The 13,980-nt window shown below is 48.0% G+C and overlaps 1 protein-coding gene across 5 annotated transcripts in view; it reads right to left on the bottom strand.

Annotated features, from left to right (window-relative positions):
* INPP4B (inositol polyphosphate-4-phosphatase type II B) overlaps positions 1-13,980 on the bottom strand; it is a 1,087,411-nt gene that overhangs the window by 95,325 nt on the left and 978,106 nt on the right. For all 5 annotated transcript variants that reach the window (XM_075348265.1, XM_075348236.1, XM_075348245.1 and 2 more), the window contains one exon: positions 6,591-6,688. In XM_075348265.1, coding sequence (XP_075204380.1) covers positions 6,591-6,688 — 98 coding nt within the window. The remainder of the gene's footprint in view (positions 1-6,590; positions 6,689-13,980) is intronic.

Genomic DNA, 13,980 nt, shown 5'->3' with positions numbered 1-13,980 from the left:
ACAGTTTTCGGTAAAACACACGGCTGGAAAGACGGTTCCCACGGACGGCTGCACTTGCTCTCCCAGTAGGTGACGGTGATGTCCCTTTTTCCTGCACCTAATGTTCCTGTGTTGGTAGCGATGGGTTCCCACCGGTAACCCGCTCCCCGGCTTGGATATGGGCCGGAGGAGCCCTACTTTGCCCGCAGACGCTGGCTCCGAGGAACTGGTGCCCTGGCGGTGGCGGTGTTCCTCCTTAATGGTTGGACTGTTGCCTTCAATCGGGACTTAGTTGTTTGGAGACAGACGTCCCCTTCACTGACGGATTTGGCAAATTATGGCGACTCCTAGCCTTTCCGGGGTCCGAGAGGCCCCTGCCCTGGTGCTGACTGTCCTTTGTATACTGCTCCAGACCGCCGGGCCACTACCCGTCCGCGGTCCTTCCAGCAACCTCCAAGCAGTCACCCCTCCAGACAATCACCGCCGTCTGCTGACCTTGCTGACCATGTCCTGGCACACAGCCGGACCAACTTCAGGCTTTTCTACTGTCACTTTTACTCTTTTCTTCTTTGCTCCACTACTACTCCACTTTCACTTCACTTAGCTCCTCTACCACTTCACTGTTTACTCCCTCACCTCCCTGACTTCACTGCCTGGTTCTTCCCGCCTCCAGGGCTGTGTACTCCTCAGTGGGCGGAGCCAACCACCTGGCCCACCCCCTGGTGTGAACATCAGCCCCTGGAGGAAGGCAACAAGGATTTTGGTAGCTTTGGTGTTCCTAACTGGGATGTAGGGTGTGGTGGTGTGATGACCTGTGACCCCTGGCTTGCCCAGGGCGTCACATTCCCCCTTAGCAAAATGCAGACCGTCCGCGGGCTGCCCGTCCAACACCGGTTTTATTTTCTGTAAATATATAAAAGTAAAACGGTAACATATATACATTTTTATTACTTCTTCCCATAACGGGAGGCACTTTACTTAAACGTTGCAAAACGGTTCACGGTTACGGTTTCCGCTCTCTCCCACCCAAGCAACCTGGCCCTGATGCTGCCCCTAAAACCCAGGCAGCACCCCTTGTCCCCAAGTCCAGCACACGTTACCCGAGCGGGATCTGTCCTTCCCCTCCAGAGGGTAGCCACCGGTTCCTTTGGTGGCTGGGCCCCAGCCTGCTCTGCTGAGGGCCCTCCCTCCAACCTGCCTCTCCGGAGGCAGCAATGCGGAAACGGTAACGGTAAACAACTTATTAACAAGCCACTAACGTTTGTGGTTGCCCTGCAAGTTCACGGGCTTGTCCATGGAAAGTCCTCCATGCTAAACAATTTTAAACGGTCCCCACGGGGACAACGGTGCCGGCAGCGGCCGGTTTTCCAATCACGGTCAATCAGGTTACTTCTTCGGTTATCATTGCTTCCATCATCTTTCAAAACTTTCAAACAAACACAACTTCAGTGGGGGTCCCAACGGGGACTGGACAACGGTGCTCCGCTGCCCTTACTCCGAGTAGTCGGCCTCATCCGAGGGAGGGGGTGCGGGGCTCACTCGGCTCTCTTGGCTGCCCCTCAGTTTGGCATCCAGGGTGAACCACCCCCTGTTATGGGGGGCTGTCTGATAATAACCTAAAGGAGTATCAGACAGTCAGGGTCCACCGTGCAAAGACTCTGCTGCAGACTATGGCAGAGTGCAATACCTCTGTTAACTCACAGAAGGATATAATAAGTAAGTAAAGCAATTCCTCCCTTACTTGGAGGGTGTGTGGAATGATCTCTGTTAATAATCACAGAGACCAAGGCAATGTGTGTGAAATGGCACCTACCTAGGTCCGCTCTTCTAGTGGTGCAAAAGAGACGAACAGCAGCGTAAGCCGCACAAAGCTCCTACCTGCGTTCGCTCCACTAGTGTGCAAGGACACGAACCACTAGATATGGCACCTGCCTAGGTCCGCTCTTCTAGTGGTGCAAAAGAGACGAACAGCAGCGTAAGCCACACAAAGCTCCTACCTCTGTTCGCTCCCCTAGTGTGCGAGGATACGAACAACTGCCAGACGCAGTATAAGGAAGGTTACCCTAGCGGCAACGTCCACCTACGAGTCGAATCACAAGGCCCAGCCAGACCATGTGCCTCAGGCACCTGCCTATGTCCGCTCCCCTAAAAGGTAAGGATACGGACAGCAGCCGAAGCTGTAAGGTATAAGAACGCTACCCTGCCGGTAGCGCTCACCTAGCATAGACAGAGGAATGCCTAGAGGAACGCGCACAGAGCGTCTACTCTTATGCATGAACCAAGAGGACTGAGCGCCATGCGGCGTGTGTCAGGGTCTTATATAGACTCTGTGCCTCATCCAAGATGGAGGACACCAGAGCCAATCCGCTGCCAGAACGACAGGAGTGACGTCATGCTGGCCTATCACCGAGCAAGGTGTCACAAGCACATGACCAGCGACCAATCGGCATAGAAGGTGTCAGAGACATGTGACCTCGTGTCAGCGATGATGTCACCCGCACATGTGCAATGGCTCCAAGATAGGACTTAGTCTCCAGCGCTCGCACATGTGCAGTAGCAAGAAATCTGGGCTTAGTCTCCAGTGCTCGCAGCAACCGTAACACCCCCTCTCTCCACAGTGCCGGGTATACTGGACAATGTCACCCGGCATTAGGTTGCGGCCGGGATGCTCTTCAGGCAGGTGGGCATTTACATCCCACCGGGCTACAAACACTTCGGCCTCCAGGCCCGGTTCATAAAAAAACCCATAGCCCCGGCGGACATCAAACCGCCTCACCTGCCCCTCGTACAGCGGACCCCGGACACGGAACGTGGCCTGGCGGAGATTCTCCTTCTCCCTTATCGCTCGGGCCACCAGCTCGGCCTTCTTCCTCTCCCGTTCACCGATCTCCAGGCCCAGCGGTACCGGCTCCCTATCCCAATACGGCGCTGCTGCGAGCTCCGGCGCACGGGTCGGGCCCCGCGGGACATTCTGGACATTGCCCACTGTCAGGAATCTGGGCGGCGGGTCCCGCGGTGTCTTGGCCTTGGCGCTGCCTTACAGCTACAACCCGGCGCAACCTCAGCCGAGGTGTGGGGGATGGGCACAGGGGCTTTCCGCTGCTGGGCCTTCGGCTCAGAGCGGGTCATCAGCTCCGGCTCGGGGGACTTTTCAGGGGATGCCTCCGGTTCAGTCTTTGGGACCTTCCAGGGCAACACCTCCGGTCGACTACGGGCTCTGGCTACAGGTCGGCCCGCCTGGGCGGGGACGCTGGGCATTGCTACCGGTTGCGGTGGTAGCAGGCCTTGTGGCGGGTTCACGGCCTCCGAGACGGGTGGCGAGGGAGGCAGCGGGGGGAGAGGGCTTGGACCGGGTCCTGCAGCCGCGATGACCGGCCCTTCCAGGGCATCGGGGCGTGGGTCACTCACCCTCCCTTCCTCCGCTTCCTCCTCGCGTCTCCGCACGGCTGCAATAACGTCCGCCATGTCGGTCTCCCACTCCTCCATGAGGAGCTGCATCCTGACCTGCAGCTGTTGGTAGAGCTGCGCGGTCCGGATCTCCACCCACGCCGCGGTTCCAGGCGCGGGGGCTACGGTGTCACGGGACGGCATCCACATGATGACTTCTTCCAGGAACAGGGTGACTGCAGAGTCCTGGAGTCCCTGCTTTTATAGCTGCTCTCACATGCAGCCAGCCGCCATCGCGTCCCCCTTAGCTTCTCTCCAGCCACTCCCCTATCGGGGCGGGGTTTTGGCCTTCGCGCCTCTGCTACTCGAGAAGACGCTCGAGCGGGGACTTTTCGCACCAAAGATGGCGCCTTCTGAAATTTTCCTGCCGGACACCTCCGGTGGTAACAAGGCGCACCTCTACCAGATGGCAGAGCGGTAAGATCCTGTTCGTGACGCCAAGTTGTCGCGGGCGGGGAGGAGGGTGTCAGCACTGCGCTCACCCCTCTGCTCGGGTCCGGCTGCTGCTGCTCAGTGGTGGCTCGAGCGGTGGGCCGGATCCGGGGGGTCTCGAGCGGCGCTCCTCGCCCGTGAGTGAAAGGGGATTGGGTTTTGGGATAAAGTATATTGTCCGTGATGCCACCCACGGTTGTGGTGATTTGTTGACACCATCGCTGCTCTGTATGGGGATCCCGGGAGTGATGATGCGGAGCAGCCAGTTGTTGTGTTACCCCTCCGTGGGTAGGGGTTGGTGATCCCGGGGCCCAGTGATGAGGTGGGAGATGCAGGGCTTGGTGGGGTGCAGGGACGCAGGGGCAGCGCTGTGCCTTGCGGCACTGTGGTACTCACTCAGCCTGAGACGTTGACACAGTTTTCGGTAAAACACGCGGCTGGAAAGACGGTTCCCACGGACGGCTGCACTTGCTCTCCCAGTAGGTGACAGTGATGTCCTTTTGTCCTGCACCTAATGTTCCTGTGTTGGTAGCGATGGGTTCCCACCGGTAACCCGCTCCCCGGCTTGGATATGGGCCGGAGGGGCCCTACTTTGCCCGCAGACGCTGGCCCCGAGGAACTGGTGCCCTGGCGGTGGCGGTGTTCCTCCTTAATGGTTGGACTGTTGCCTTCAATCGGGACTTAGTTGTTTGGAGACAGACGTCCCCTTCACTGACGGATTTGGCAAATTATGGCGACTCCTAGCCTTGCCGGGGTCCGAGAGGCCCATGCCCTGGTGCTGACTGTCCTTCGTATACTGCTCCAGACTGCCGGGCCACTACCCATCCGCGGTCCTTCCAGCAACCTCCGAGCAGTCACCCCTCCAGACAATCACCGCCGTCTGCTGACCTTGCTGACCATGTCCTGGCACACAGCCGGACCAACTTCAGGCTTTTCTACTGTCACTTTTACTCTTTTCTTCTTTGCTCCACTACTACTCCACTTTCACTTCACTTAGCTCCTCTACCACTTCACTGTTTACTCCCTCACCTCCCTGACTTCACTGCCTGGTTCTTCCCGCCTCCAGGGCTGTGTACTCCTTGGTGGGCAGAGCCAACCGCCTGGCCCACCCCCTGGTGTGAACATCAGCCCCTGGAGGAAGGCAACAAGGATTTTGGTAGCTTTGGTGTTCCTAACTGGGATGTAGGGTGTGGTGGTGTGATGACCTGTGACCCCTGGCTTGCCCAGGGCGTCACAAAAGCACCCGCCCCCGTCGGTTGTGCGTCACAGGCAAATCGCTGCCCGTGGCGCACAACATCGTTCAGACCCGTCACATGGATTTACCTGCTGAGCGACGTCGCTGTTGCTGGTGAACTGCCTCCTTTCTAAGGGGTGGTTTGTGTGGCGTCACAGCGGCGTCACTAAGCGGCCACACAATAGAAGCGGAGGGGCGGAGATGAGCGGGACGTAACATCCCGCCCACCTCCTTCCTTGTGCATTGCTGGCGGCCGCAGGTAAGCTGCAGTTCGTCGTTCCCGGGGTGTCACACGTAGCGATGTGTGCTGCCTCGGCTACAAAAAAAAGCTACAGGAAGCGACTAGAGGCTGTTATTTTTGCAAAAGGAGGATCTACAAAATATTGTCACTTTTATGTTGAGGTACCCATACTTTTGCACCGGTCAAATTTTGTTTAAATGGGGATTGCACATTTTCTGTTAGCACAATAAACCTCATTTCAATCCAGAAATATTACTCAGTCCATCAGTTATTAGATATATGAAACTGAAATAGCTGTTGCAAAAACCCAAATTGTTATAAAGAAAAAAGGTTAATATTAATAGGGGTGCCCAAACTTTTTCATATGACTGTATGAGGAATGTGCTTCAAAACACCAGGGATAAGGTATGCCTAAACTTCAGAAAAAAGGGATAGCAAGATTTATAAAGCAAATGGCTTTTCATTGCACGATGTGAACTGAACTTTCTAAAATGTTATTTACCAACAGGTAACATCTTTTGTCTGTCTAATATTGATGTGTAAAACCCAACAAATGGTACAGAGTACTGCAAACTCCACATTATTTTTTCAAATACAATGACTTATACAGTATATGTTCATGTAAATTGGTCTGAGAGACACTACAAGGCACAGCCGTACGTATGTGTGAGCTTCTACGATAGGACAAACAATGCAGGGGCTATAGCCCTCACCATAGCCCTTTCTTCTACTAATTGCTTAGTGTATGACCCCCGACAATGACAGATTAATGGTCCATTCTATGGGAAGGCAATTAATGTATATTCCCAAGGATCCCCTTTATTTTTCCACTTCCATAGAAGTGTGTGCACCCGGGGGGAATATAATTGAGTGCATTCTCCATACAGTAGGTAGGAGCAATATAAATAACAGATAACAGATATTAAAATAATAACGCACAAGTCGCTGCTCATATTTCCCTTTTTCAATTATATAAAGACAGAAGGAGAAATCATTTGTATTTACAGGACAAAGCAGAGGCTTTCCAGTCAGGATGTTATATGTGCCATAGTGTTCACATATTCATTCTCCTGACACCGTTAGATTACATCTCGCACGCTGTGTGTGTTTCTTTTCTCTGATTAATACAAAGTCACAGTCAGCTCCTGTGTAAATGCAAAGTAGATCAAAGGCTCGTTCCCATTAAACCATAAAAATAAAATAATTACATACACGGTGCGGCAGTGGGTGTAGCGTTCCGGCCACAGCTATACTTACAGTCTGGAGAGGTTTTATCTGTGCACTGTCTGTAATACTCTTCCAAGTGCTCAACGTTCTCTTGGTTTATACTTTCTTGCATCGAGGTGTCACCGAACCTGCAATGGAGAAAATTAATTAAGAAAGCTTCACTGGGAGTATCGATAAAACAATTCTTGTGATGAACGCCATGCTCGCTGGAGACGATGACAAATGAATCTAATCAAGCATTTAAATGTGTGTGGCCCTTATCACGTCTGTAAGTAAAACAAGCGCACGAGAGAGCACGAGTGTTAGAATTATCAAGTATCATCTCTGAAACAATATAATGACATTTTATAGAGAGATCAATCCCAGCAATGGCAAGGAGCTTCCTCATGGTGACAACCAAGTTCCATATGTCCTATTCACATAGAAGAACTTCAGACTCCTGTCTATAGGCCCCTTTACACACTGAGACTTTCTAGCGATCCCACCAGCGATCCCAACCTGGCCGGGATCGCTACAAAGTCTCTGGTGAGCTGTCAAACAGGCAGACCTGGCCAACAACGCAACAGCGATCCGGACCTGCAGAACGACCTAGCTAGTCATTGGGGACGTTGTAAAGCAGCTTTTTGAAAGGGAAGTCGCTAACAAAGTCGCTGTAAAGTCCTTTTACACACTGAGACTTTGCTACACAGCGGGAAACAAAGGACCAAAGAATGGTCCTGAACGATTTGTAGCGATCAGCAACTTCACAGCAGGGGCCAGGTCGCTGATGTGTTTCACACACTGCAATGTCGCTGGGGAGGTCGCTATTACGTCACAAAACCGGTGACGTTACAGCGATGTCGTTTGCGATGTTGCAGTGTGTAAAGCCACCTTATGAGCCAATGCATAGAACCACTTATTTCTTTGTCCATTTGTACGACAGGTCAGCTTTCCCTGGTGATAACAGCAAACTCTTTAATATGTGTAGAGAAAGGGATATTATGGGACTGATTCATTCTTACCTTTTTTTAAGTGACTTGGGGATTAAAATTCTTCTGACAGGTTCCCTTTAATCTAATTTTATGCAATTCATCACTTTCTATCTATCCAGTGTCAGACTGGGACGGCAGTAGTGCACCAGTAACACTGACTCTAGGGGCCCATTGATCAACAATATGCAAATATTACAATCACAAATTTACCCATGCTTCTATATAATAACATACTGGGTTTGTAAAATGACATGCTTCCTTTGTCTGTGCATAGTGAAACAAGTGTATCGTGCCAACTACTGATCATGTTTGGGGGATATATGATATACTACTACAAAGGGGCCCACCAGAAAATTCTCCGGTTCTCCTGTGGGCCAGTCCAAGCCTCTATCTATCTGTCTGTCTGTCTGTCTGTCTATCTAGCTAGCTAGCTAGCTAGCCATCTATCTATCTATCTATCTATCTATCTATCTATCTATCTAGCCATCTATCTATCTATCTATCTATCTATCTATCTATCTGGAATGGGTCTTCACAAAATACCTTATGTATTTTTAAAAAATGAAGACCTTTTTTATGTTTCATATTATGATGTTTATATGGTAAAAAAAGGAAAAAAGAAATCCTGCAATTTTTAGACTGGCAATTGGTCCTAATTTAAGACTTTTATTTCCTATTGGACAAATGAAGATTAGGACCAATAGACCCACTTATGCCTTATCATATGTTAAGATGTTCTCTGACATTTTCTGTTGCACATACTGCAACTTGGGAAGGGGTCACTGTGCAGGGAGGGGGAGGAGGAGGGTTGTGACATAACCTATTATGAATGGTGGATCCTGTTTTACCTATTGAATTCCTATCTATTATAAAGATAAGAATGATAAAAAGTCTGTTCTAATCTAAAGATTAGGAAGCATGAGTATAGTCAGCTGGCCAGTGTGAACATTTTTCAAAGATACATTTAACAAAGTGTGATTGGAAGAATAGGTGATTTTCTCATGGCACAAATGTGAGATTTTTCAGGTTTTTGGAGGATAATTGTGTTTGCTTCAGCATGACAAAACCACCTTTTGTGCTGAATATCCCTCTTTGACTTTACACTGTAGGCTGGAGAAGACAGCATGCCCATGGCAATCCACTGACGAAGACGTCCCTGTGATTTCATGCTATCAGATGGAAAAAGAACACTACAATGGTCATCTGTTTGCTTAATGCTAAAATATTCCTTTCATTCCATAAGCCAGTGAGCATATAGCTTGTGTTGCTCACCAGCAAGATGGAAGGCACCCTGCCGCAACAGTTGGTTGTCATGGCGAGTATCGTCGTCATCATCATGAATTTCACACTGCAACCTCTACCACCTCACCATCCATCTGCTGCTGCTCCTTCCTCTCCTTTTCCATGCCCTCCACATACTGCTACAAGTAAAATTATCCCACAGACCCAGGGTAGAAATCACTTTTTCCTCTATCCCTTGTTGCCTCCTTGTGAGATTTTTTCCAATCTAAATATCAGAGGAAGACATTGTTGAAATCTCAATTCTCCCTAGTGACAAATTTAGTAGCCACTTTGGAGCCATTGAGTAGCTCATTAGCTGCCAATGAGTTAGCCTGCTACATGATATAATCAGTCACTGATGTATGCTGCTTATACTGATTTTCCAACATATATAGCGTTTTCGCAAAGACTGGAAGGTGTGCTTTGCCACATAAGAAAGTTTGAAATGCCTAGAAACTCTCCATGTCATGGCAGTCACCTTCTTTAAGCGGGGATATTTCTTCACACAATCTTGCATGATGAAATTCAGGATACACAACATGCAGGGAGTTACTTTTTCCAAAAGTAAGGTAGCCATAATGTTATGGGCATGGTTGCTTCTGACAATGCCCAGTTACAGATGATGGGGAACTATCCTGCGTGAGTTTTGCTGCTTTATGCAGATAAGCAACTCGTCTGCTATATGGCTTTTGTCGCAAATGCTCATAAGCTGTTAAACTGCTTGGCAGAGCTTCACTTTACAAGTAGTCATGGGCGATCCCGAATTGTAAAGTTCGGGGTTTGTACCGACCACATAGTGATCGTGTAAACGATCCCGAACACGAGCTTTCCTGGAAAGCTTGTGTTACAGTTCGGGTCCAGGCGCTGTAAAAAAAAGCACATTATTAAAAAACATTATGATCATACTTACAGGTCCCGCGAAACGTCCTGCAGACTCTGTTTCCCGGCCGCTTCTGCTTCCGCGTCCGATCATTGCTGTGCCCCCCGGTAAGCACTACTGCCTAAAGGACCTTCCATGACATTATAGCCATGTGAGCAGTGTGGTGTGAATGTTGTACAGACATTGGGTTAGACTGGTCACATGGCTATGACGTCATGGCAGGTCCTGTTAACTTCCAGGGGTATGCATTGCACTGGTCGTCACTTGGCAATCTTCGGCAGCTTTCGGCCATGTTCACAGTGACGTCAGGGTTCACCCAAGTCCATGGCTCATGGACGTGATTGAACTTTGACTGTCACTGTGCGAGTTTCGCATTGCATCACCCGGTATGGCCACACACTGTCCTGACAGGAGCGGTCGGCTGCATGTACAGTTAGGTCCAAAAATATTTGGACAGCGACACAATTTTCGCGAGTTTTGCTCTGCATGCCACCACATTGGATTTGAAATGAAACCTCTACAACAGAATTCAAGTGCAGATTGTAACGTTTAATTTGAAGGTTTGAACAAAAATATCTGATAGAAATTGTAGGAATTGTACACATTTCTTTACAAACACTCCACATTTTAGGAGGTCAAAAGTAATTGGACAAATAAACCAAACCCAAACAAAATATTTTTATTTTCAATATTTTGTTGCGAATCCTTTGGAGGCAATCACTGCCTTAAGTCTGGAACACATGGACATCACCAAATGCTGGGTTTCCTCCTTCTTAATGCTTTGCCAGGCCTTTACAGCCGCAGCCTTCAGGTCTTGCTTGTTTGTGGGTCTTTCCGTCTTAAGTCTGGATTTGAGCAAGTGAAATGCATGCTCAATTGGGTTAAGATCTGGTGATTGACTTGGCCATTGCAGAATGTTCCACTTTTTTGCACTCATGAACTCCTGGGTAGCTTTGGCTGTATGCTTGGGGTCATTGTCCATCTGTACTATGAAGCGCCGTCCGATCAACTTTGCGGCATTTGGCTGAATCTGGGCTGAAAGTATATCCCGGTACACTTCAGAATTCATCCGGCTACTCTTGTCTGCTGTTATGTCATCAATAAATACAAGTGACCCAGTGCCATTGAAAGCCATGCATGCCCATGCCATCATGTTGCCTCCACCATGTTTTACAGAGGATGTGGTGTGCCTTGGATCATGTGCCGTTCCCTTTCTTCTCCAAACTTTTTTCTTCCCATCATTCTGGTACAGGTTGATCTTTGTCTCATCTGTCCATAGAATACTTTTCCAGAACTGAGCTGGCTTCATGAGGTGTTTTTCAGCAAATTTAACTCTGGCCTGTCTATTTTTGGAATTGATGAATGGTTTGCATCTAGATGTGAACCCTTTGTATTTACTTTCATGGAGTCTTCTCTTTACTGTTGACTTAGAGACAGATACACCTACTTCACTGAGAGTGTTCTGGACTTCAGTTGATGTTGTGAACGGGTTCTTCTTCACCAAAGAAAGTATGCGGCAATCATCCACCACTGTTGTCATCCGTGGACGCCCAGGCCTTTTTGAGTTCCCAAGCTCACCAGTCAATTCCTTTTTTCTCAGAATGTACCCGACTGTTGATTTTGCTACTCCAAGCATGTCTGCTATCTCTCTGATGGATTTTTTCTTTTTTTTCAGCCTCAGGATGTTCTGCTTCACCTCAATTGAGAGTTCCTTAGACCACATGTTGTCTGGTCACAGCAACAGCTTCCAAATGCAAAACCACACACCTGTAATCAACCCCAGACCTTTTAACTACTTCATTGATTACAGGTTAACGAGGGAGACGCCTTCAGAGTTAATTGCAGCCCTTAGAGTCCCTTGTCCAATTACTTTTGGTCCCTTGAAAAAGAGGAGGCTATGCATTACAGAGCTATGATTCCTAAACCCTTTCTCCGATTTGGATGTGAAAACTCTCATATTGCAGCTGGGAGTGTGCACTTTCAGCCCATATTATATATATAATTGTATTTCTGAACATGTTTTTGTAAACAGCTAAAATAACAAAACTTGTGTCACTGTCCAAATATTTCTGGACCTAACTGTATTTCCATGCAACTGAGGTGCTTGTGTCCGGAGACTGTCAGTTAGTACCGGGTGATGCCAATGCGAGACTGCATGACTCATATGTAAGTGGAACTCCGCCTCAGTGTCAGCCTGCGTCTCACTCTGTATAGACGCTGTCTGTAGAGTGATGAAGCAGCGCTGACAATGCTCTACCTGTGCACTACGTCAGACTAAGGATTTTTTTATAATAAAGATGCAGTCTCTAAATATTTTTTTAGTTTTATTTCTAATAAAATGTTTTTTCTCTGTTGTGTTTTATTTTTTACTGTTTACTAGAAATTCATGGTGACCATATCTAATTTGGCGTGACACCATGAATTTCGGGCTTAGTACCAGCTGAGAATACAAAGCTGGTATTAATCCCTTTATTACCCAGCGTGCCAACCCCATCAGGGCCGCTGGGCGAGCTGGGTAAAGTGCCTGGAAATGGCTCTAAAAAACAATGTGCCATTTCCAGGGGCAGCTGCAGCTGTGCTTTTTAGCGTGGGGGGCCCAGAACGCTTTGGCCTTACCACGCTGAGAATCCCAGCCCCAGCTGCCGGGTTTTACCTGACTGGCGATCAAAATATGGTGGGAGCCACGCATTTTTTTTAAATTATTTTTTAAATAATTAAAAAAGAATTAATAGGCTTCCTGTATTTTGATTGCCAGCCAAGGTAAAGCCAGGCAGATGGGGGTGTCAGCCCATAGCTGTCCGCTTTATCTGCGCTGAGAATCAAAAATTCTGCGGAGCGCTACATCAATTTTTTAATGATTTATTTTTACACAACTATATATATGTATATGTATAAAGTTAGGTCCAGAAATATTTGGACAGTGACACAAGTTTTGTTATTTTAGCTGTTTACAAAAACATGTTCAGAAATACAATTATATATAATATGGGCTGAAAGTGCACACTCCCAGCTGCAATATGAGAGGTTTCACATCCAAATCGGAGAAAGGGTTTAGGAATCATAGCTCTGTAATGCATAGCCTCCTCTTTTTCAAGGGACCAAAAGTAATTGGACAAGGGACTCTAAGGGCTGCAATTAACTCTGAAGGCATCTCCCTCGTTAACCTGTAATCAATGAAGTAGTTAAAAGGTCTGGGGTTGATTACAGGTGTGTGGTTTTGCATTTGGAAGCTGTTGCTGTGACCAGACAACATGCGGTCTAAGGAACTCTCAATTGAGGTGAAGCAGAACATCCTGAGGCTGAAAAAAAAGAAAAAATCCATCAGAGAGATAGCAGACATGCTTGGAGTAGCAAAATCAACAGTCGGGTACATTCTGAGAAAAAAGGAATTGACTGGTGAGCTTGGGAACTCAAAAAGGCCTGGGCGTCCCGGATGACAACAGTGGTGGATGATCGCCGCATACTTTCTTTGGTGAAGAAGAACCCGTTCACAACATCAACTGAAGTCCAGAACACTCTCAGTGAAGTAGGTGTATCTGTCTCTAAGTCAACAGTAAAGAGAAGACTCCATGAAAGTAAATACAAAGGGTTCACATCTAGATGCAAACCATTCATCAATTCCAAAAATAGACAGGCCATAGTTAAATTTGCTGAAAAACACCTCATGAAGCCAGCTCAGTTCTGGAAAAGTATTCTATGGACAGATGAGACCAAGATCAACCTGTACCAGAATGATGGGAAGAAAAAAGTTTGTAGAAGAAAGGGAACGGCACATGATCCAAGGCACACCACATCCTCTGTAAAACATGGTGGAGGCAACGTGATGGCATGGGCATGCATGGCTTTCAATGGCACTGGGTCACTTGTGTTTATTGATGACATAAAAGCAAGCTACCCAGGAGTTCATGAGTGCAAATAAGTGGAACATTCTGCAATGGCCAAGTCAATCACCAGATCTTAACCCAATTGAGCATGCATTTCACTTGCTCAAATCCAGACTTAAGACGGAAAGACCCACAAACAAGCAAGACCTGAAGGCTGCGGCTGTAAAGGCCTGGCAAAGAATTAAGAAGGAGGAAACCCAGCGTTTGGTAATGTCCATGGGTTCCAGACTTGAGGCAGTGATTGCCTCCAAAGGATTCGCAACAAAATATTGAAAATAAAAATATTTTGTTTGGGTTTGGTTTATTTGTCCAATTACTTTTGACCTCCTAAAATGTGGAGTGTTTGTAAAGAAATGTGTAAAATTCCTACAATTTCTATCAGATATTTTTGTTCAAACCTTCAA

The sequence above is a fragment of the Anomaloglossus baeobatrachus genome, chromosome 1, assembly GCF_048569485.1.
Source record: "Anomaloglossus baeobatrachus isolate aAnoBae1 chromosome 1, aAnoBae1.hap1, whole genome shotgun sequence".
NCBI classification, from domain to species: Eukaryota; Metazoa; Chordata; class Amphibia; order Anura; family Aromobatidae; genus Anomaloglossus; species Anomaloglossus baeobatrachus.
This window is presented reverse-complemented; position numbering and strand designations above follow the sequence as displayed.